Source organism: Chiloscyllium plagiosum, chromosome 2, assembly GCF_004010195.1.
Source record: "Chiloscyllium plagiosum isolate BGI_BamShark_2017 chromosome 2, ASM401019v2, whole genome shotgun sequence".
In the NCBI taxonomy this organism is placed as follows: domain Eukaryota; kingdom Metazoa; phylum Chordata; class Chondrichthyes; order Orectolobiformes; family Hemiscylliidae; genus Chiloscyllium; species Chiloscyllium plagiosum.
Genome location: NC_057711.1, coordinates 64,664,562 through 64,686,698, shown reverse-complemented (window position 1 = coordinate 64,686,698; position 22,137 = coordinate 64,664,562). Strand labels below are relative to the sequence as shown.

General features: G+C 39.4%; 1 protein-coding gene across 2 annotated transcripts in view; it reads right to left on the bottom strand.

The window, feature by feature from the left end:
• Positions 1 to 22,137, bottom strand: part of LOC122560501 (aminopeptidase Q-like) — a 157,776-nt gene that overhangs the window by 122,426 nt on the left and 13,213 nt on the right. For both annotated transcript variants that reach the window (XM_043711168.1, XM_043711175.1), the window contains exon 2: positions 3,911 to 4,053. In XM_043711168.1, the coding sequence (XP_043567103.1) occupies positions 3,911 to 4,053 (143 nt within the window). The remainder of the gene's footprint in view (positions 1 to 3,910; positions 4,054 to 22,137) is intronic.

Genomic DNA, 22,137 nt, shown 5'->3' with positions numbered 1-22,137 from the left:
CAGCTCCAAAATGACCTCCCTGCACTTATAATCTATGCCGTGACTGATAAAGGCAGGAGTCCCCTGTATGCCTTCTTCACCACCTTATTAACTTGCCCTGCCACTTTCAGGGATCGGTGGACAAGCATCCCAGGATCCCTCTGTTCCTCTGAGCTTCCTAGTGTCTTACCATTCATTAAGTACTTCTTTGTCTTTTTCCTTTTTCCAAACAACATCACTTCACACTTATCAATGTTATATTCCACCTCCTGGCAATGAGTTCACCTCAGTTGATTCGATTGTTGGTTTTAAGAGCAGTGTGATGCCAACAGTGTGGGGTCAATTCCCATCACCAGCTTGAGGTTACCATGAAGGACTCTTCTTCTCAACCTCTTCCCTCACCTGAGGTCTGGTAGCCCTCAGGTTAAATCACCACTGATCGCTTCTCTCTAATGAGAGAGCAGCCCCTATGGTCTGGTAAGACTATGGCGACACAATACAATACAATTCGATATGATCAATCCATTTATATTCTTCTGTAAATAAGATCTTCTTCCTTACTATAACCACACTGCAAATCGTTGTATTATCCAAATGTTTACTTATTATCTTCCACCTCACTCTCATCTACATCATTTATGAATATCACAAACAATAAGGGACCCAGCTTTGATCCTTATAGTGTGTCACTGCACACTGAGCTCCAATCACACAAACAATTGTCTTCCACCACCCTCTGTTTCCTACCACTAAACTAATTTTGGATTCATCTTGCCAACTTATCCTAGTGTTTATTTGAATGTTTTACCACTTATTCAGGAATTACGTTTGAGGAGGAGACAACGTGAAAATACTGAGCAGAGGAAAAACAGGTATAGAGGATGTCTAAGTCTGCTCGTCTAATTATTCAGTCTCATTGCATCTTTGCTCATGCGATAATGGTGTAGCTGGCTAGGTTAGGATTTATTGCCCATTTCTAATTGCTCAGAGGGCAGTGGAGAGCCAACCACATGCCCATTACATATAAACCAGACCAGGTATGGACGGCAGATTTCCTAACCTAAGGGGTACCTAAAACTAGATGGATTTTTACAACAATTGACAAATGTTTGCGTTGTCATCATTGGACCTGATTTTTAACAGATTCAAATTTCACCATCTGCCATAGTGGAATTCAAATACATTTCACCAGATATCAGCTTTGGTTAATACCATGAGGTCACTGCCACCCCTTCCCCCACAAGATAGAGCTTATTGCAGATATATTCTAACCAACCTGTTCAAGGATCGAAAAGTAGGTGGGATTTGAACTTGGGCTTTCTGGCTCAGAGGTAGGGAATAATACCACAATAGCTGAGGAGACCCTGTCCTACATCCAACAATGGCTTATTTAATTGCAGCACTGCCCTTAATAACAAATGCTTAATTTAGTAATAACATGATTCATATTACATGGTGGATCAGCTTTTCATGTGAGCATCGTGGGTAAAAGTGTGTCTCAGCAAATCAGTCCAACAACCATAATCCTACATCCACGGAAGGTCATCACAACATTCACTATGTATTTCTATGATTATATGAGTTCTTTCTTGTATTAAGTGAAAACATGTCAGGGATAGATAGGATAGATCGAGTGAATCGTTAGAAGAGTGTAAAGGCAGTAGGAGTACACTGAAGAGGGAAATCAGGAAGGCAAAAAAAGAGAGATGAGATAGTTTTGGCAAATACAGTTAAGGATAATCCAAAGGGTTTTTACAAATACATTAAGAACAAAAGGGTAACTAGGAAGTGAAAAGGACCCCTCAAAGAACAGCAAGGCAGCCTTTGTGTGGTGCCATAGGAGATGGGGAATATACTTTGCATGTGTTTACTATGGAGAAGAAAATGGAAGATATAGGATGTGGCGAAATAGATAGTGACACCTTGAAAAATGTCCATGTTACATAGGTGGAAGTGCTACATGCCTTGAAACGTAAAAAAGTAGATAAATTCCCAGGACCTGATCAGGTGTAGCCTAAAACTCTGTAGAAGCTAGGGAAGTGATTTCTGGGCCTCTTGCTGAGTTATTTGTATCATCAATAGTCACAGGTGAGGTGCCAAAAGACTGAAGTTGGTTAACATGGTACCATTATTTAAGAAAAGTGGTAAGGACAAGCCAAGGAACTATAGACTGGTAACCCTGATGTTGGTGGTGGGCAAGTTGTTGGAGAGAATCCTGAGGGACAGGATTTACACATATTTGGAAAGGCAAGGACTGATTAAGGATAGTCAACGTGGCTTTGTGCGTGGGAAATCATGTCTCACAAACTTGATTGAGTTTTTTGAAGAAGTAACAAAGAGGATTGATGAGGGCAGAGCCGTAGTTGTGATCTATATGGATTTCAGTAAGGCGCTCGACAAAGTTCCCCATGGAAGACTTGTGAGCATGATTAGATCTCATGGAATACAGGGAGAACTAGCCATTTGGATACAGAACTGGCTCAAAGGTAGAAGACAGAGGGTGGAGTTGGAGGGTTGTTTTTCAGACAGGAGGCCTGTACCAGTGGAGTGTCACAAGGATCAGTGCTGGGTCCACTGCTTTTCTTCATTTTTATAAAGATTTGGATATGAACATTGGAAGTATAGTTAGTAAGTCTGCTGATGACACCAAAATCGGAGGTGCAGTGGACAGTGAAGAAGGTTACCTCATATTACAACAGGATCTTGATCAGATGGGCCAATGGGCTGAGGAGTGGCAGATGGAGTTTAATAAGATAAATGTGAGGTGCTGCATTTTGGGAAAGCAAATCTTAGCAGGACTTATATTCTTAACAGTAAGGTCTTAGGGAGTGTTGATGAACAAAGAGACCTTGGAGTGCAGGTTCACAGCTCCTTGAAAGTAGAGTCGTAGGTAGATAGGATAGTGAAGATGGTGTTTGGTATGCTTTCCTTTATTGGTCAGAGTATTGAGTTCGTATGCTTTCCTTTATTGGTCAGAGTATTGAGTTCAGGCATTGGGAGGTCATGTGGCCGCTGTACAGTACATTGGTTAAGCCACTTTAGGAATATTGTATGCAATTCTGGTCTCCTTCCTATTGGAAGGATGTTTTGAAACTTGAAAGAGTTCAGAAAAGATTTACAAGGATGTTGCCAGGGTTAGAGGATGTGAGCTATAGGGAGAGGCTGAATAGGCTGGGGCTGTTTTCCCTGGAGCGTCGAAGGTTGAGGCGTGACCTTAGAGGTTTATAAAATCATGAGGGGCATGGATAGGGTAAAGTCTTTTCCCTGGGGCAGGGGAGTCATAATTAGAGGGCATAGGTTTAGAGTGAGAGGGGAAAAATATATAAGAAGTCTAAGGGGCAACGTTTTCAAGCAGAGGCTGGCGCGTGTATGAAATGAGTTGCCAGAGGAAGTGGTGAAGGCCAGTACAGTTGCAACATTTAAAAGACATCTGGATAGGTATATGAATAGGAAGGATTTAGAAGGATATGGGCCAAATGCTGGCAAATGGGACTAGATTAGGTTGGGATATCTGGTCGGCGAAAGTGAGGACTGCAGATTTTGGAGATTAGAGTCGAGAGTGTGATGCTGGAAAAGCACAGCAAAACAAGTCATGAGGGGAGTGCTGAACTAAAAGGTTGGAAATGGGATAAGGTTGGGGGAAGGGAAATGAGGAACCTGGTGAAACTGGGATATCTGGTTGGCATGAACGAGTTGAACTGAGGGGTCTGTTTCCATGCTGTACATCTCTATGACTCTATGGCTCTATAATGAGACAGAAATTTCTTCAAATGAATAAATGTTACAATAATCTTGTTGTGCATTGCAGACAGACTAACACAAATGCAGAATGACAGCTACAGAATGATGTTGCTCTGATTAGTTGCCAATGGTGTGGTTTATTAAATGAAACCAGATTGCTTTTAGAATAATGACTTATTATCTGACTCACCAATTGCTGGCATGTTAGAAATTGCTACAAACTCGGGGCGGTTCACAAGCCTGATGTCAAAAGTTGCCTTCATAGCGGGTTCATCAAAACATGGGAAAACTGACCGGGCAAATGTTGGTTCCAACAAGGATGCAATGATAGGTCTGATTGGAGGAAAAAAACATACAACTTATTATTTATTTTTCATTTCAGTCTAAAAAAGCAAAAACATGGAAGTCGAAAACCATCCAGATTATACAGTTCTCAGCGCACTATTTACAATGAGGGCAAAGGTTTTGGAGACCTTCCCAGAAGAGAGTCAGTTCGTGCTTTCAGTATTAACCATATCAAAGAAGCTAGTATTGAAGATCTAAGACCCCTCAAGAGGGGCCTCTTGGTTCGAGATCGGTCAAAAGAATCAACGAATACGGTCTGTTCAAAAAGCAAGGTTCATTAGTTTATTGAATTAAGGTACCTTGACGCAATTCTATCCAGCAACACAGAGATTGAAGCTTCTGTGTTCTGTGATGAAGTTGCGCAATTACATCTGAAAATTACAAATTATTTGTATGTTTTTTAAGAAATAGTTCAGCCTTAATTACAAGAAAGACCAATCACATATAATAAGGTGACATGATTGAAGACAGGCTAATCAAATGGTATTCTTTGGAAAAGATATCTTATTTATGTAAATTGTCATGCCATGTATCAGTTCAAGGTTAGTTCAAATGGTCAATTTATGTGTCAGTATTAATTTTATGAAAACTCTATTGTCCTCTTATCTTTGAGTTTCAGCTTAATTCTGCAAATCAGCAGTACAGGTTCACAGGCTGTATAGTATGTAGTATTCTTTTTAAATCGAGAAAACATTTTGTGGTAAATAAAAATCTACATATACTTGTTGCCTAAATTCAAATTTTATATCTTCAGTATAACAGAAGAACACCACATTCTCTTGAGTTTAGTTGGTGTTCAAATTTTAGATCCTCATTGCCCCTTTTGGTCATTCTACGACCACACCATAAAGGCATGGATCAAGTTAATCCAATTCAAAAAGACTGCCATACTTCCTCTTCCTCCAAAGGGGAATCAAGGGCAGGCAATGATGTTTCCTTATCATGATTTAAATAACGAAGAAGCATTTTCTGGGTGGAACCAATATTGTCAATAATACACTTAATTATATCAATACTGACAAAAAGACCAATTAAAACAATAGCACCATACATAGCCATATTAATTTTACAGTTGTACCATGAGTTAAAATCCTAATCCCCCCATCCTGCACCTTCATTCATTTGGTTGACAAAAGTGCGAATATTATTAATATGTCTAGTAATGTTTTTGATAAGATCAGTGACCCCCATAATGCATTTTCCTTTAACTATAGTGCAAAATCCACCTTCCTTCGGTTTTGTTGGGCAAATAAGTGCAATTCTGAAAGCATGTCCCTAATTTCTATTAAGGCAGCACTTGTATCATTTCACAAAATTGTGAGTCCACAAATGAGATAATTATGGTCTTGATGACTAATAATTCCTAAGGACTCTCCTAATGAAAGAACACTAAGAGCTGCATATGCCAATGAGTGTGTCTTACTTCTTGATATGGCCTTTGGATTCTTCCATTCTGCACAGAAGTCAGGAGAAACTGGATGTTTAAAAGGGGAATTATGATCTTGTTGCCAGGTAATTGGTCAGAGAACAGGAGTTGGAAATAGTGTTCCTACAGCTACGGCGCAAGGAGTACTTGGTCTATTCAGAACAAGGTAGTTAGTTGCCTTATTATAACTGAATAAAATAATATCCAGGTTTAGCATAGGTAATAGAGGGACCTTCCCAGTAAGAAGCGGGCCTAACTTTGTGACTTCCTGGGGTATGTGGATAATCCATAATTACATAATTTGGCCCTGGGTGTTAAGGGTGAAAATCATCTAATCTAATGAGGTGAGTTTCTTGATAAGAAACATGGTCAACATCCCAAAATTACTCAACCCATCCAATAATTGGGAAAATATTAGTGTCATTAGGGGTATCATAATGAAGGTGGTGTTGTTACTCTCTTCACATAGAGTTAGAATTCCAGTGGTAATAGGGATACATTTTTCATTAAGGCATACACATGAGATGCGAGGTCCTTCAGAAAAGCAGTGACAACTAATACATTTAATCATAGCATAGGGAATAATTTTAGGTACTCTTTCATAAGCACACCCCCATCCCTTACCATTGTAGCAATTTGGATAGGATATTGTGGATTTATTGGAGGAAGTCCATAAATAAGTAGCAGGTGGGGATAGGTAATAACTAAAAACATAAATACTGTAAATACTTTAGTACTATTCCATACCCCATGTTAGGATTTGGAAGGATAAAATGGGTCAGGGAGTCTCTTGCTGAAGTAAGGGCGTAACAAATTACTTCATCTTCTCCAAAAATTTTACTATGGGTTTCTAGAAACATCCCCCTTTGTCTTTTTTACCACGTGATCTATCTGAAAGGGGACAAGACTTACCAGGAATACCCATAGTACAAATGTAATCAAATTGGCACACAACACCTTTAGAGGATAAAGATCATTTAGACTTGTTCTGTAAATGAATTGTTAATTTTTTTATGCAGGTGACCACTGCAAAAGTCATTCTTGGCAACATTCAGTCTTTTGACACACAAGGACATCTTGCAGGCATAGTTGGTACAGTCTCTGTTTGCTCAGGATTGCAATGTCCCTTCTTGTGCACCAATGCTGGCAATGGCAAGTCCACACAGCAGGTCAAGTTCGATCTTTATCATCTCCCCCCTTGCAAGGTTGGAGACCGCTAAGTGTCCATTGTAATAAAGTATAAACCATTTCCTACTTGTATATAAGTATATACAATATACATATATTCAATTAAAATAGGCAGCAGCAAAGAAGTAACACAAACTAATCTAGTAGAGGTCACCCATATTCTGGTTTGAGTATTGTGGGAATACCTTATTTGAGGCCGTAATTTGTGCTCTTCAGCAGGCTAGAAGCCCTAAGAGTAATTTTGAAATAAATAATTCTCAAATTAATCAAATTCAAATAGCCCACTGAAGTAAATATATTGCCCATACTGGCAAAAATCTCGTTCATTTTAAACTCTGCACTAGAGATTCGCTTCCTACCCATTATTTTCTTATTTTATATGGAAAAGCCCAGACATGGGCGAATTAAGCAAACCTGTTCTTATAAATCCAGCATTGCTAAGATGCAATACTCGTTGAAGTTTTTCTACTAAAAAATCTATATTATCTAAAATTTAGATTAGTTCTGCAATATATTGTATTCTCTTTTTTAAAAAAAAATCATCAACATTGTGCCCAATTAAATGGCCTAATCTACAGCGTCAGTCAACAGTAATTAGAATTAAGTGTAGGAACCTAAGGGTAATTTTGAGCAGAAAAGTTGGTAATGAATATTGGCTGGAGGGCAATGCTGTCCCCAAATAATTGTAATATGACACAAAGCTTTCAAACCACACTGAAATTTTTCTAATATTGAGCTAACCCTAGAATTTAGATATTGGTACAATCTTAAAATTATAAACCATCACCGTTCAGTATTAAATATCTAAGTGAAGATAATAGCTCAGCCAGACACTCCTTCTTAGATCTAACAGTCCAATGCAAAAATAAATCAAATCAACCTGTGTGTATTCTTATAAGCCCCATACACAAAGCAAAGATATTTAGGCTTAGCGTCCATGTATGAAATCAAATCACTTGATAATTCAGTCAGTAGCATATTGTAGTATAAAGTGCCTGTATTTATTTCAGAAATGGAAATTTGCAAATTACTTCCAAATTTCAAAGCACTATTGAAAACAATCCAAACATCAAACTCATATGAAAACAGTCAGTAAGCAATAGAGAAATCATCCTCTACATTGTGAATTGGCACTGAACAGACAGTCTCATTCCCCCGTGATTTTTGCACCTTACCCAGGTCTGGCATACCCATCCTTATACTGTGTCTAACCGGGTTTTGCTCGGGACCCAATGGGATCAGAAGTTTGGGGCGTATGGCTGCCTGCTTGGCAGCTGCATATACTTGCCCATTACTTTAGAAACAGTATCAGCATGAGCCAAACATCTTGATAATCTTCAGATTGATTGAACAAAATAGCATTACCAAAACGCTGCCCCCTTGGGGTTTAAAAATGTTCAATGTTCCCACAAGGCTTCAAAATCGTGGATCATATTAAAAGCACAATGAAGAGTCAGTGTATATTAGTAGATTTTCTTTTTGATAGGATGAAAGCAGGTCAATCCCAACGTCAGCTCCGAGGTAACATTAAAGACACATTATTACCCATTGGCCACATTTCAACAATTAAAGCAAGGGCCAGGCATTTGCCCCTAGGCTTTTTGATGTTTTGTTACCAGTCTCAAAGGTGAAATGCTGGGGCCTGCCTGTCCCCATTTTCAGGATCTCCTCGGAAAAAGGTTGTCCAGCAGTGGTCATTGGGTGCCGTAGGTTCCGCCCCAGTGGATATCCTGGATCCAATCAACCCTATCAGGGCTGGCATACAGCATTTGGGATCGAGAGGACGCTGAATATAGTTTGTTTTACCTGTAACTTGCATCGTGGTTCAGTCCGGTTCTGGCCATCCCAATAGAAAACCACCGTTCACCTCATTTGCGACTGGAAATTCCTGGACTGGTTCGTAATATTGGTCTGGATCATGTCAGTAACTCCAGGCAGAAAACATTACAAAAGCATAGGGTTAAATAAAGGTAAAAGAGCTGCTTGATTATTGTTCAATTGTTTGTCACTTCCATCAGACAGATAGGCGCATCTTTCAGTCTTGTAACACAAGTCATTCGTATTCAGGCTACTCTTAGGATCACACTTGGACATATTGAGCAAATTTGGCCGGTTTGGTCTTGCAGTCAGAGGCATGCTTCATTAACATAACTCTAGTTCCCGGGATGGGACCCGGTTTAGGACGCCGCAAGTCACTCATTTCCATGATATCGACTATGAAGACTGGATGCTTCATTTTCAAAAGAAGGGAAAGTTTCAACAAGTGGATGGTTTAAATTAAGGCTGGGGACAATCAGGAGATGATTAGATTCCCTACAGTGTGGAAACAGGCCCAACAAGTCCACACCGATCCTATGAAGAATAACCCACCTAAACCCATTTCACTCTGACTAATGCACCTAGCACTATGGCATTTTAGCATGGCAAATACACCTGACCTGCACATCTTTGGACTGTGGGAAGAAACCGGAGCACCCAGAGGAAACCCACACAGACACAGAGAATGTGCAAACTCCACTTAGACAGTCATCCAAGGTTGGCATTAAACCGGGACCCTGGCACTGTGAGGTAGCAGTGCTAACCACTGAGCCACCGGGCTTAGCAGGTAAACAGGAACAAAATCCCAAATCTCAAAAAGGGTCAGTATGCCGGACATAGATTCTACTTGGAATCCCGAGCCTAAGTTTTTTTTATTTTACAGTATTGTTGCTTTCACCTTGTTTATATAGTGGCCTTACATTGTATTCTCATGTCATTTCTGATTTTTTTTTATACATATATACACCCATTCACAGTCAAATCCCCAGCTTTTGGGAGTTTCTTCTGCCATATGTATATCTATCCCTATCCCCCAATCATATGCAGAATTTCTTCAACTGGCCAGTAATGTAGCTTTCCATTCTTTAACTAACAATGAATTAATGCAGTCATGTTTTAAATTAACCCTGAATCAATATGACAGGTCACTGACAATGTGGGAAGGAATCCTGCCAATTAATTTTGATTTGGGCTAATACAATTAGAGTCCTAGAGATGTACAGCACAGAAACAGACCCTTCGGTCCAACCCGTCCATGCCGACCAGATATCCCAACCCAATCTAGTCCCACTTGCCAACACCCGGCCCATATCCCTCCAAACCCTTCCTATTCATATACCCATCCAAATGCCTTTTAAATGTTGCAATTGTACCAGCTTCCACCACTTCCTCTGGCAGCTCATTCCATACATGTACCACCCTCTGTGTGAAAAAGTTGCCCCGTAGGTTCTTTTATATCTTTCCCCTCTCACCCTAAACCTATGCCCTCTAGTTCTGGACTCCCCAATCCAAGGGAAAAGATTTTGCCTATTTATCCTATCCATGCACCTCATAATTTTGTAAACCTCTATAAGGTCACCCCTCAGCCTCCGACGCTCCAGGGAAAACAGCCCCAGCCTGTTCAGCCTCTCCCTATAGCTTGATTTATTATAAATATTAATAATATAAATAATAATATATAATTAATAATAAATATTTATAATAATAAATAAAGTAATCATTATCTGTAATTCAGGGTGGAAACCCAACAAGTGTCTAAAACATTTTAAAAACTGTACTCTGCTGCTTTATCCTTCTTATTGCATCATTCTCTTCCATTCTGTATTGATTTTCTTGCCTCTATTTTCATTTTAACCTCATTTAACCAATTTATCAAATTATGCTTGTCTAACTTTAAAGGCTGTTCCTAACTATACATTTTGGAATCTTGATTGTCATAATCAGAAGGCTAGTTTTAGGATTTGAATTTTCAGCTAATCAAAAATTGCAGCAGGAGAATAACTAAATCGGTGATTTGTCTCATTCACTTGTCCTGGTCACTGTATCACATGGTTGTGACATTATGGAGCTTGCCAACTCCATGGCAATGGGGCAGTGATGCTACAAAAGAAAGTGTTTGATATACCATCCTATTCCTCAATATGTTTGGCTGTCCCTATTTTCTAAAGGGTGGAATGCTGGGTGACAGCAGTGCCTGTTTAACTCAGGCAATAGTCCTTTTTCATCCGTTAGTGACACCTAATGTTATGGATAGAATTCAGTTTGAATTTTGGAGAGAGCACTGAGTGGAGTGGTACCAAGCATACTTTATGTATTGCTGAGTGGGGATCCAGCTGAAGAAGATGATAGAAAATAAGTTTTCAATTATTTTTGTGGACATTGGAGGATCAATAGAGCTTAGTTCTCATTGTCTTGTTTTGAGAGCAGATCTCCTCTGTGGTAATATATCAATGGTCATTATTTTTACAATAGATATCTGAGTAACATACAACATTTTATTTTCTGATATAATTTATAAATATATATGCATATATAAATTGGAAATTCATTTATTCAGTATTTAATATTTAAAATGTAAAATGCATACAGTTCCCAACTTTGAAATCCACTATAATTACCCGTTTTAGTCCCTTAATTTAAATCCAAAATTAAGTTTCTTAAGTAGTCCTGACCAGTCATTGCTCAATTACAATGCTATAGGTCGTGAAATAACCGGAGCTGCCTTAAAAGGATTTGTCTATTCAAATTTTAAAAAAACTTTTAATGCATGAATAATGGCCGAATCCAAGGACACAGATATTAACCATAGGATATTATTTTTTAGATGATTTATCACAACCTAATGTTGAACTGAAACTTCAACTGTTATTGAGGGAGGGGACTTCCTGAATAAAGCTATAGTTCGCACATCATAATTACCAATGAAACAAATCAGTCTTAAAATTAAGTGGGAACAAACGAGTCTGAAACACAAAAAAAAGTTATAATGTTGTCTTCCTCCGTATTAAACTGATTTGAAATCGAATAAGGTTGGCTTTCATGTAAGGATAAAAGAGATTAATTAGAAACTGACAGTAAGGCAGTCATGACTTGTAAAAAGAACAGGAGTTAATATTTTATTTCATACTCACTAAAAGGATCTTTAACCTTAAAAGAAATCATGTTAAATTTCCAAAATGCAAATCAGATTCGAAACAGTCCCGGATCTCAAGCTCCAGGGAACAAAGCACAAACATTCAATTACCAACAAGCAAATGTGCATTCAAACCGAATCACAAAGGGTTAGCCTTTCTACGAACTATTGGGCTTTTTCTCTCTCTCTTTCTCACACACACACACACTCAGTCTTTAGTACAGTTGGGTAGTCAAGAACTGTGAAAAGAACAGTCAAACTAGTCCTGAATCTTGAGCTTTTTCACATAATTTCACTAATTGTTGCGGATGGATCATCAGTCCTGTCTATGTAATTACACATTTTAAAATTACTTCAGTTTTATAGCAACTAATTTTAAAAAAAAATATTACTCACTGATCAGACTTCCACAAACCCTAATTAATTTCACAAATCTCTTTTCTTTAAAAAAATAACTTTTATTATAAAATATCGCGATATTTCGTTTCTTTAGAAAATCAACTTGTGTTGATTTTTTTATTATATTAATAATAACCTATTATTAAAAACTGGGGGCCTCTTGCCTCCCTAAAAACTTCAAATATTGAATATTAATAACTGCCAATATTGAAACTGTTGAGGGGCAACAGCCTCCGAAAACTGATGAAAATACAAGCATCCGATTTTTTAGAACCGGGAAATATACAAAGTTCAAACAATCTCGAAGTTTTTATTAAAAAACTGAAAAGAAACAAAGTTCATGCAATCGGCACCCGAAAATAAACGAAGTTTAAGCGATTAAAGTTTTTTTTTAAAAATCGAAGTTCAAGTGATCGGAACCCAAAAATAAATGAAGTTTAAGCGATTAAAGATTTTTTTTTAAAACCCAGAAATTAACAAAGCTTGGGAATTCAGATTTCAACACTCCCTTCAGAGTTCAGCAATTTTCGAAGACCACTGTCCATAAGTACCAAAGCATCCTCAACTTCAATTAATCTTTCCCCGCTTTTTTTAACATTTAAAAAGTCCCCCATACCCAACCCTTGCTAAGACCGACCCTTTCGGGCTGGACTGGAAAATAAACAGCGAGGGGTCACGTCAGACACCACTTGAATGAGAGGAAAACCAAACGCTCTTAAAACACTCATGTCTGGCCGGCCGATTTCCTCAACACTCAATAGTGAAGGACATTTAACTCTTACACCACTATTCACAATCTGTCCGAGCCGAAAAAGAGTCACGGCACCAAAATGATAAGACCCCGCAAGAGGGGCCTCTTGGTTCGAGATCGGTCAAAAACATCATCGAATACGGTCTGTTCAAAAAGCAAGGGTCATTTGTTTATTGAATAAAGGTGCATTGATGCAATTCTATCCAGCAACACGGACGTTGAAGCTTCTATGTTCTGTGGTGAAGTTGCACAATTACATCTGAAAATTACACATTATTTATATGTTGTTTAGAAATAGTACAGTCTTAATTACAAGAAAGACCAATCACATATAATAAGGTGACATGATTGAAGACAGGCTAATCCAATGGTATTCTTTGGAAAAGATATCTTATTTATGTAAATTGTCATGCCATGTATCAGTTCAAGGTTAGTTCAAATGGTCAGTTAATGTGTTAGTATTAATTTTATGAAAACTCTATTGTCCTCTTTGAGTTTCAGCTTAATTCTGCAAATCAGCAGTACAGGTTCACAGGCCATTTTATAGTATTCTTTTTAAATCGAGAAACCATTTTGTGGTAAATAAAAATCTACACACACTTGTTATCTAAATTCAAATTTTAGATCCTCAGTATAACAGTATACTATATTCTCTTGAGTTTAGTTGGTAATCAATGTCTCTATAAACTCATTGTGGGAACTTGCCAGCCTGCTGCTCTTGAAAGCCATTGGGTGGAAACAGCCTGGCCTACTGTACCTTAGGAAACAAATGGAGGTTATCCAATAAAGTATCTCTAACAGAGAAATACTAGTCCTTTCAGTTCCATTGCTATGCAAATCAACAAACTGAATATTTGGGAATATTTCACATCCAGACTTCATTAGCAACTGCTCCACTCATTGCCCTTTGCATCAGAACTTGTGCCCAAGAAAGTGCATTCCATCAGGCTGGTCAGTTTCATATGAATATCAGCCTGTCCAATTGCTTAAGTGGATTTCACCCAAAGGTCCAGGCTTGAGACCTAGTCAGGACTGCTATAGAAAATTTTTATTTTTGGCACGGGATCAGCTCTTTGGAAAATTTCACCAAGGCTGAAGCCGCTGGTTCCTTACTAATACTGACCTTTTATATTGCAGATGATGTGGATTGCAAGACCATAATGACAATAAGAAATCTCTTCCATTACACTGATTCATTAAATGATCTCCATTGACGCTTACCACATTACATTCCAAGGAATAATGGACTACCTAATGTTGCAACTATACTTGTAATACAATATACTAAATCTTTGTGCAGGAAAAAGACCTCCTGCTCTTCAAGCTTATCCAATGCCATGTAAACCAGGCAATGAAGACCATTGTGATTTTATCAAACTTTCTGTTCAAAGAATTCTCACCAGCTTCACTTACGTGCTGAATTAAAGTGCCTTTTCCTTATTTGTGATGAACCTTAGAATATTTGGAAACAAGGGTGATTTAATGGTGGTGGTTAATTGGTGAAAAAATGCCACAAGTGATTTGGTGATGGAAAATGTAGGACACAGGAGCCAACTATTGGTCAGAGGCTAAAACGAATACCTGTGGGGACTCCCTACATTCCTTGAGCAAAACATAAATGAAATATGGTACATGTGTGACCAGTTTTCTTAAACTAGTTGTTAGTGTTGCTTTTCACACACTCAGGATTGTTGTGTAAGCTCTGTACAGTTAGGAAATCCCATCTAACAGTAGGAATTATAAATAGAGTGCATTAAAGTTATGCTGCAAGTCAATAACTATCCTGATTAGATCATTGTTCATTGTGTATTGACTAAAGTTGCAAGTGAGCCTAACGTTGCTATTTTTGGCCCTGAGAAGTATCTAGTCTATCTTAAATACAACTGGAAAGGCAAGGGATCTTAAAAGTTGAACAATAACAATATATTTTATGTTGCTAGTGTGAGCTGGCTGCGCAATGATGGTTAGCTCAATTGGCTGGACAGTGAGTTTGAAACACAGAGTGACTCCAATAGTGTTATTTCAATTCCTGCATTGGCTGAGGTTACCAAGAAGGTCCTGCCTTCTCAACCTTGCCCTTTGCCTGAATTGTAGTGACCCTTAGGTTAAACACACACCAGTCACCTTTCTCTAACGAGAAAGAAAATGTTCTGCTTACCAAACAGTTGAGTAACATGGTGTAAGAATTTCAGTGCCTGTGTGGTGCCAGATGTATAGACCAATGTTTGTTCATGTAATCAGGTATATATTATTAGTAAAACATTGAGCCCTGGGCCTTGGAGGAAGAAAGAACATGTACACACATTGTTCTTGTTTCAACTAAACAAAATAGGTGATGTTCATTCTCTTCTTCATTCCTCAGGACAATGCCTTGACCAATCAAATCTGCCTGGTTAAATTCAAACAGAACTTGGCAGTAATTTGCACCTTCCACCCCATCAACCTCTGGATACAACGCATCATCCTCCGCCATTTCCGCCACCTACAAACAAACCTCACCAGAGATATATTTCCCTCCCCACCCCTATCAGCATTCCACAGAGACTATTCCCTCTGCAACTCCCTTGTTAGGTCCATGTCCCCTACCAACCTGCCCTCCACTTCCAGCATCTTCCTTTGCCACCGCAAGTGGTATAAAACCTGTGCCCACACCTCCCCCCTCACTTCCATCCAAGGCCCCAAAGGATCCTTCCACATCCAGCAGAGGTTTTCCTGCACTTCCACACACATCATCTGCTATGTGCATTGCTGTGATCTTCTCTATATTGGGGAAATAGGACGCCAACTTGCAGAACGTTTCAGAGATTATCTCTGGGACACACACAGTTGAAGTGTGGCCGAGCACTTCAACTCCCACTCCCACTCTGCCAGGGAATTGAAAGTCCTGGGTTTCTTCCATCGCCAAATTCTAGCCACCCAATGCCTGGAGCAAGAATGTCTCATCTTCCACCTTGGGTCCCTCCAACCACATGGGATCAATGTTGATTTCGCCAGTTTCCTCATCACCCCTCCCTCCACAATATCCCAGATCCAACACTCCACAACTCAGATCTGCCCTGTTGAACTATCATGCCCTCCATCTTCTTTCCCACCTGTCCTCTCCAACGTCTACTCCGACCTATCACTATCACCCCCCACCTTCGTCTACATAACACCTTCCCAGTAGCTATTTAGCATCATTCAAAGAATGAAAAGCCAGCCTATTTTTGCAGATTGAAATAATATGATCAAGCTATTGTATTTTTAAATAATCACTTTTTGAAACTGCATTATTATCTTTTAATGGTTGCTCCTTCACACACATATATACATGTCTAATTGCCACCAGACCCTTTACTGTGACACTCTCCATACTCTGTGCACCTTTTGCTGTGCACATGTAATATATGGGAAAAAGGTAAAGTTGTCATAATTGTACCAGATTATAGCACTGATCTCTCATTAGCGAGAGACAACTAGTTATGGTTTAACCTGAGGGTCACCATGCCTCGGCTGAAGACAGGGATAGAGAAAGAGAATCATTCCTGGGAAACTTAGCCAGTGCAGAAATTGATCCTACGCTGTTGGTATCACTGCATCACAAACCAGCTATATAGCCAACTGAGCCAATCAACTCTTCACCATTAATGCCTCCTAGTAATATTATTTTGACTTGTTACACAAACTATTACAAGCTTCTTTCTGCTATAGGCATGCTTTTTTTTAAACATTACTTAAAAATTTAGAAAACTCTCAGAATTTTCGAAATCTGATAACAAAAGAAATTATACTATGCTCTTATGTAAATGCAGATAAAGCATCTTAAAATATAAATAATCCTCAAAGATTAATACAAATCTCCAGTCAACAGCAACTATAATGTCTGATAGACATTAGCTTCACCATCTGGAGAGAATCACAGCTATACTGCACTATTGTGGTTAAAGTGATGGCAACGAATAGCATTACTCAGTTAGCTGGACTCCTGAGTTTAGCTGAAAATGATGAATTCCAATTTAATGGATCACACAATAGCCCAGAAAGAATGTTGACATTATTAGTGTTGGATCGTATTCAATTTGAGTTTCCCTACCAACCTTTTGCTTGCTGACTTATCTTGGCTCTTGCTAAATCAATGCCTAACTTTTGGAAGTATTATTCTTGTTTTTAGCATTCGCACCGACATCCTTGAGCTTGGCCCTTTCTGCACTTCTTACAGTCCTATACCTACCCAATATACCTGTGCTCCTGTAATTCTGGCCTAGTGCACATACCCCTAATTTAAATCACTCCACCATGGACAGCTGTACCTTTAGCTACTGAGAACCTAAACTCTGGAGTTCTCCCCACAAATCTTTCTCCATCTCTTTCTCCTTTACCATGCTTTTGGTTATCTGCTTTAACATCTCTCTTCTGTTTTATATTCTTGCACAGCATGTCACTGGTATGCCAGTATTTATTGCCTCAGTCAGCTGGTTGGACAGTTGGTGTGAGTTCAATTCCCAACACCAGCTGAGATTACAATGAAGGACTCTCCTTCTTAACCTTCTTAACCTCTCACCTCAGGCTAAATCCTTGCCAGTTGTCTCTCTCTAATGAGAGAGCAGCTCTAAGTTCTGGTAAGACAATGGTGACTTAAAGAGATATTGCCAGCAGTCTATTACTTGCTAAAAAGCATCCTCTGAAGTATATACTATAGTAACATTGATGATGTAGTAAGTGGATGCTTAAGTGTAACAACCTTTCATCACATTATGAATAATAATGACCCAGATATTTTTCAGACTCAAAAAGTAATTCTAAATAAATCAAATATACTTTTTGGGAGTTTTATCCATAACACCAAAAAAAAGTAAGTTAGTTTCTTTTAACTTCTAGTCCCATATGCAGATTGCTATTACTGTGCTCATATCCTCAAAACAGATAACTTCTTTATACCTATATTATCTAGGTATTCCATAAGTATTATGTCACAGAAAAATACCTCAGATTTGATTTTCCCTAAGAAATTTGGTGCAGTATATATTAAGATCTAAGCATTTTGTTACATTGCCCTCGTGGTTTGGGAGAGCGTAAATAAAGTCAGGTCAGTGACAGTTGCCTGCTGTTGGTCCACATGGTGAGACTTTATCAGTGCAATACACAACAAAAAGATAATGAGACAGGTATGGGATTTTTTTTCATCTTTCATACATTGATTCTTGAAATTTCTAAAATTGAATTTGAGGAACTACTGTCTCTTCCAAATTCGCTGAATGTGCTATTGTTGTAATACTATCACTTGAGGAGCGATGCCCCTTTGAGAAGATCAACATATGTATGAGCCAAAAACCTAGATATCATCATATGACCAGAGGCCATGTATTGTAGTACCCTAGACAAAGCATGTGTTGAGAGATTATTCTTTAATATCTGTATCAGTTCTGCTGTAAATGAATCCACCAAACATTTTCATGTCGACAGAATCCACGTACATCATTTATATTACATAGGTAGCAGAAACAATCACCACAGGATGGCGAAAAGAGTCTGCTTCTTTCAAAAATAGCAGAACAAAGAAGGCAGTGACAGAGCTTAAAGACTTCCAGGAGAAACAGCAGACAAAGTACAAAAGCACTCCAGAAGTCAAACATCCCACAGCACAAAAAGTAGAAGGAAACAAGTACAGAAAACAGAAGAGGACAAGCATTTCTTCATTGGGCCTAACAAACCTGTGCAGACAGCCAGCTGACTCAGGACCACTGTACTTAAAATTTAATGGACTGGCAGGAGTCATCCCTGCACAGAACACAGAGTAAGTACACTTAACTTCAACCAAAACGAAAACAACTGGCTGCAATCAGAAACAGTGCACAGTTAATAGAACAAGCCTTAAAATAGGTTGAATGTCAATAAGAGAAAGGGAACATTAAATATAGTACTGAAAGCACAGTGATTAGCACTGCTGCCTCACAGCACCAGGGTCCTGGGCTTGATTCCTGCCTGTCTGTGTGGAGTTTGCACATTCTCCCCGTGTCTGCGTGGGTTTCCTCCAGGTGCTCTGGTTTCCTTCCACTATCCAAAAATGTGCAAGTCAGGTGAATTGGCCATTCTAAATTGCCCAGAGTGTTAGGTGTGTTAGTCAGGGGTAAATATAGGGTAGGGGAATGGGTTTGGGTGGGTTTCTCTTCGGAGGGGCGGTGTGGACTTGTTGGGCCGAAGGGCCTGTTTCCACACTGTAGAGAATCTAATCTAATCAAAAAGCACATGAAAAGTGTGCAAAAATGTAGAGTGAAAAAAGCTGAGAGCAGAGTAGAACTACTGCTGAATGCACATATGGAATAACATTCCCTCTAAGCTGTGTGACTGCACAGCCATTCCAATATTCTGTGTAGGGCTGGGGAGTGCCGATATAGACTGCTGTGTTAACATGTAGTTCTCGAAGTGGCAATTGCACATGGACCTTGGAGATCCACACAGAAGAAGAATGTTTATAGGGAACACTGATATGAAGTACCTGTATAGCAACAAGAGAACTAAAACATCCTGCATATCATTATTAGAATAAAAGGCTGCCAAATTTATCAGCATGAACTGGAAGACAGTGCATCTTCTATCTAACTATGCGGCATTGAAAATGTAATTACCAAACCAATTAAATAGTTACTGAAAGTACTTATAGAAGTTGACAACGGGGGGGGGGGTTATACAGAAACAATATTCTGGGTAATCCAAGATGGAGGACGGGAAAAATTTCTGGCTGTAACAGACTGCTCCTTTTTTGTGATATTTTAGGTGTTGAAGGTGATTCCCTCGAATTTCAGAACCAACAATTACTGTTTTATATGCTGTTGCATTGTTTTGGAACTTTAGAGGAAAAATAAGTCATAACAAAGGTACTTTTAAAATGGAGAGGGGCAGACAAAGGCAGCACATGGTCAGGTCAGAGCAGGAGAGAGAGAGGGAAAGAAATCCACATTACAAACTGACACAGCAGTGAACCTGCGCAGGTACTGCCTTTGCTGTTTGAATTCATGTATCACTGAACATCGGAGTGTGTCTAGGAAAATTAACAAATAGTAAAATTCACTGATCTTGGAGGAACCTGTTGGGAGAGGTCACGGCACAGAAACAGATAAGTGAATAGTTTTAAGTGTGGCCTTGCTGTGAGTCGCAGTAGTGATAGAGAAGGTTTTTTTTCTTGTTTATATGTTTTATTGAGACATTAGATTAAGATTAGATTCCCTCCAGTATGGAAACAGGCCCTTCGATCCAACCAGTCCACACCGGCTCTCCGAAGAGTAAACCACCCAGACCCATTTCCCTCTGACTAATGCACCTAACACTACAGGCAATTTAGCATGGCCAATTCACCTGACTTGCACATCTTTGAACTATGGGAGGAAACTGGAGCACCCGGAGGAAACGTTCACAGACACGGGGAGAATGCACAAACTCCACACAGACAGTCGTCTGAGGCTGGAATCAAACCTGGGATCCTGGTGCTATGAGGCAGCAGTGCTAACCACTGAGCAACCGTACCACCTATATGTCTCTTGATTAAACTTAAAAATATAAGCCGTAAGTATTAAGTCAGCCTGGAGCCATGTTTTGTACAGAAATAAGACAATGCTGTTTTCTGGGTCTGTAGTTTGGAAGAAGCAAAAATGGCCTCGAGTAGAGTGATGCTCTTTTTGTCGCATGTGGGAATTTTGAGAGAGTTTACATGTTACTGAGGATTATACCTGCAATAAATGCTGTTGGTACCGAATCCTATCAGATCAAATTGGTCAGATGGAGCGACAGTTAGAGGCAATGAGGAATATACAAGAGCAGGGGGGTGTAATGGATGGCAGTTATAGGAATGGAGAAAGGTCACACATACAGTCACATAGATGGGTTAACTCTAGGAAAGGTAAGACAGGTAGGCATGTAGTGCAGGAGTCTCCTGTGGCTATCCCCATTTCAAACAGGTATGCTGTTTTAGAAAATGTAGAGGGTGATAGATTCTCAGGGGAATGTAGCACAAACAGCCAAGTTTCTGGTATTGAGACTGGCTCTAATGCAATGAGGGGTACATCAGGTTCCATGAGATCAATTGTGTTGGGGGTCTCTAGTACAAGGCACAGACAGATGTTTTTCAGGCCAGCAGCGAAAAAGCAGAATGGTGTGTTGTTTCCCTGGTGCCAGGATCAAGGATGTCTCAGAGAGGGTGCAGAATATTCTCAAGGGGGAGAGGGCCCAGCAGGAGATCATTGTACACATTGGAACCAATGACATAGGAAGGGAAAAGAATGAGACACTGAAGGGAGAATATAAAGATTTAGGCAGGAATTTAAAAAGGAGGTCCTTGAGACTAGTAATATTTGGATTAATCTCGATGCTATGAGCTAGTGAGGGTCGGAATAGGAGGATAGAGCAGATGAAGGCATGGCTGAGGAGCTGGTGTATGGGAGAAGGACTCACATTTTTGGACCATTGGAATCTCTTCTGGGGTAGAAGTGACCTATACAAGAAGGGCAGATTGCACCTGAATAGGAAGGGGACTAATATATTGGCAGGGAGATTTGCTAGAGCTGCTCAGGACGACTTAAACTAGTCAGGTGGAGGGGTGGGTGTGGGAGTGGGGGGGGGGCGGGGGGGAAGGTGAGACTCGGACAGATAGTGAGAAAAGAGATCAATCTGAGACTGGTACAGTTGAGAAAAGAAAAGAGTCAAGCAGTCAGGGACAAAGCAGAGGACAAGGCAGTATTGATAAAATAAACTGTATTTATTTCAATGCAGGAGGCCTACCTGGGAAGGCAGATTAACTCAGGACATGGTAACGAACATAAGGGATAACATTATAGCTGCATCAATGGAGGATATTCCCAGAAATACATCCAGGTAAGTTATTTGGGTGGAACAGAGAAATAAGAAAGGGATGATCACCTTATTGGGATTGTATTATAGACTCCCTAATCAAGAGTCGGAAATTGAGAAACAAATTTGTAAGGAGATCTCAGTTATCTGTAAGAAAAATAGAGTGAATATGGTAGGGGATTTTAACTTTCCAAACATAGAGTGGGACTGCTATCGTGTGAAGGGTTTAGATGGAGAGGAATTTGTTAAGTGTGTACAAGACAATTTTCTGATTCAGTATGTGGATGTACCTACTAGAGAAAGTGCAAAACTTGACCTACTCTTGGGAAATAAGGCAGGGCAGGTGACTGAGGTGTCAGTGGGGGAGCATTTTGGGGCCAGCAACCATAATTCTATTAGATTTAAAATAGTGATGGAACAGGATAGACCAGATCTAAAAATTGAAGTTCAAAACTGGAGGAAGGCTAATTTTGACGGTATTAGGCAAGACGTTCCAAAAGCTGATTGGGGGCAGATGTTTGCAGGTTTGCAGCTGGA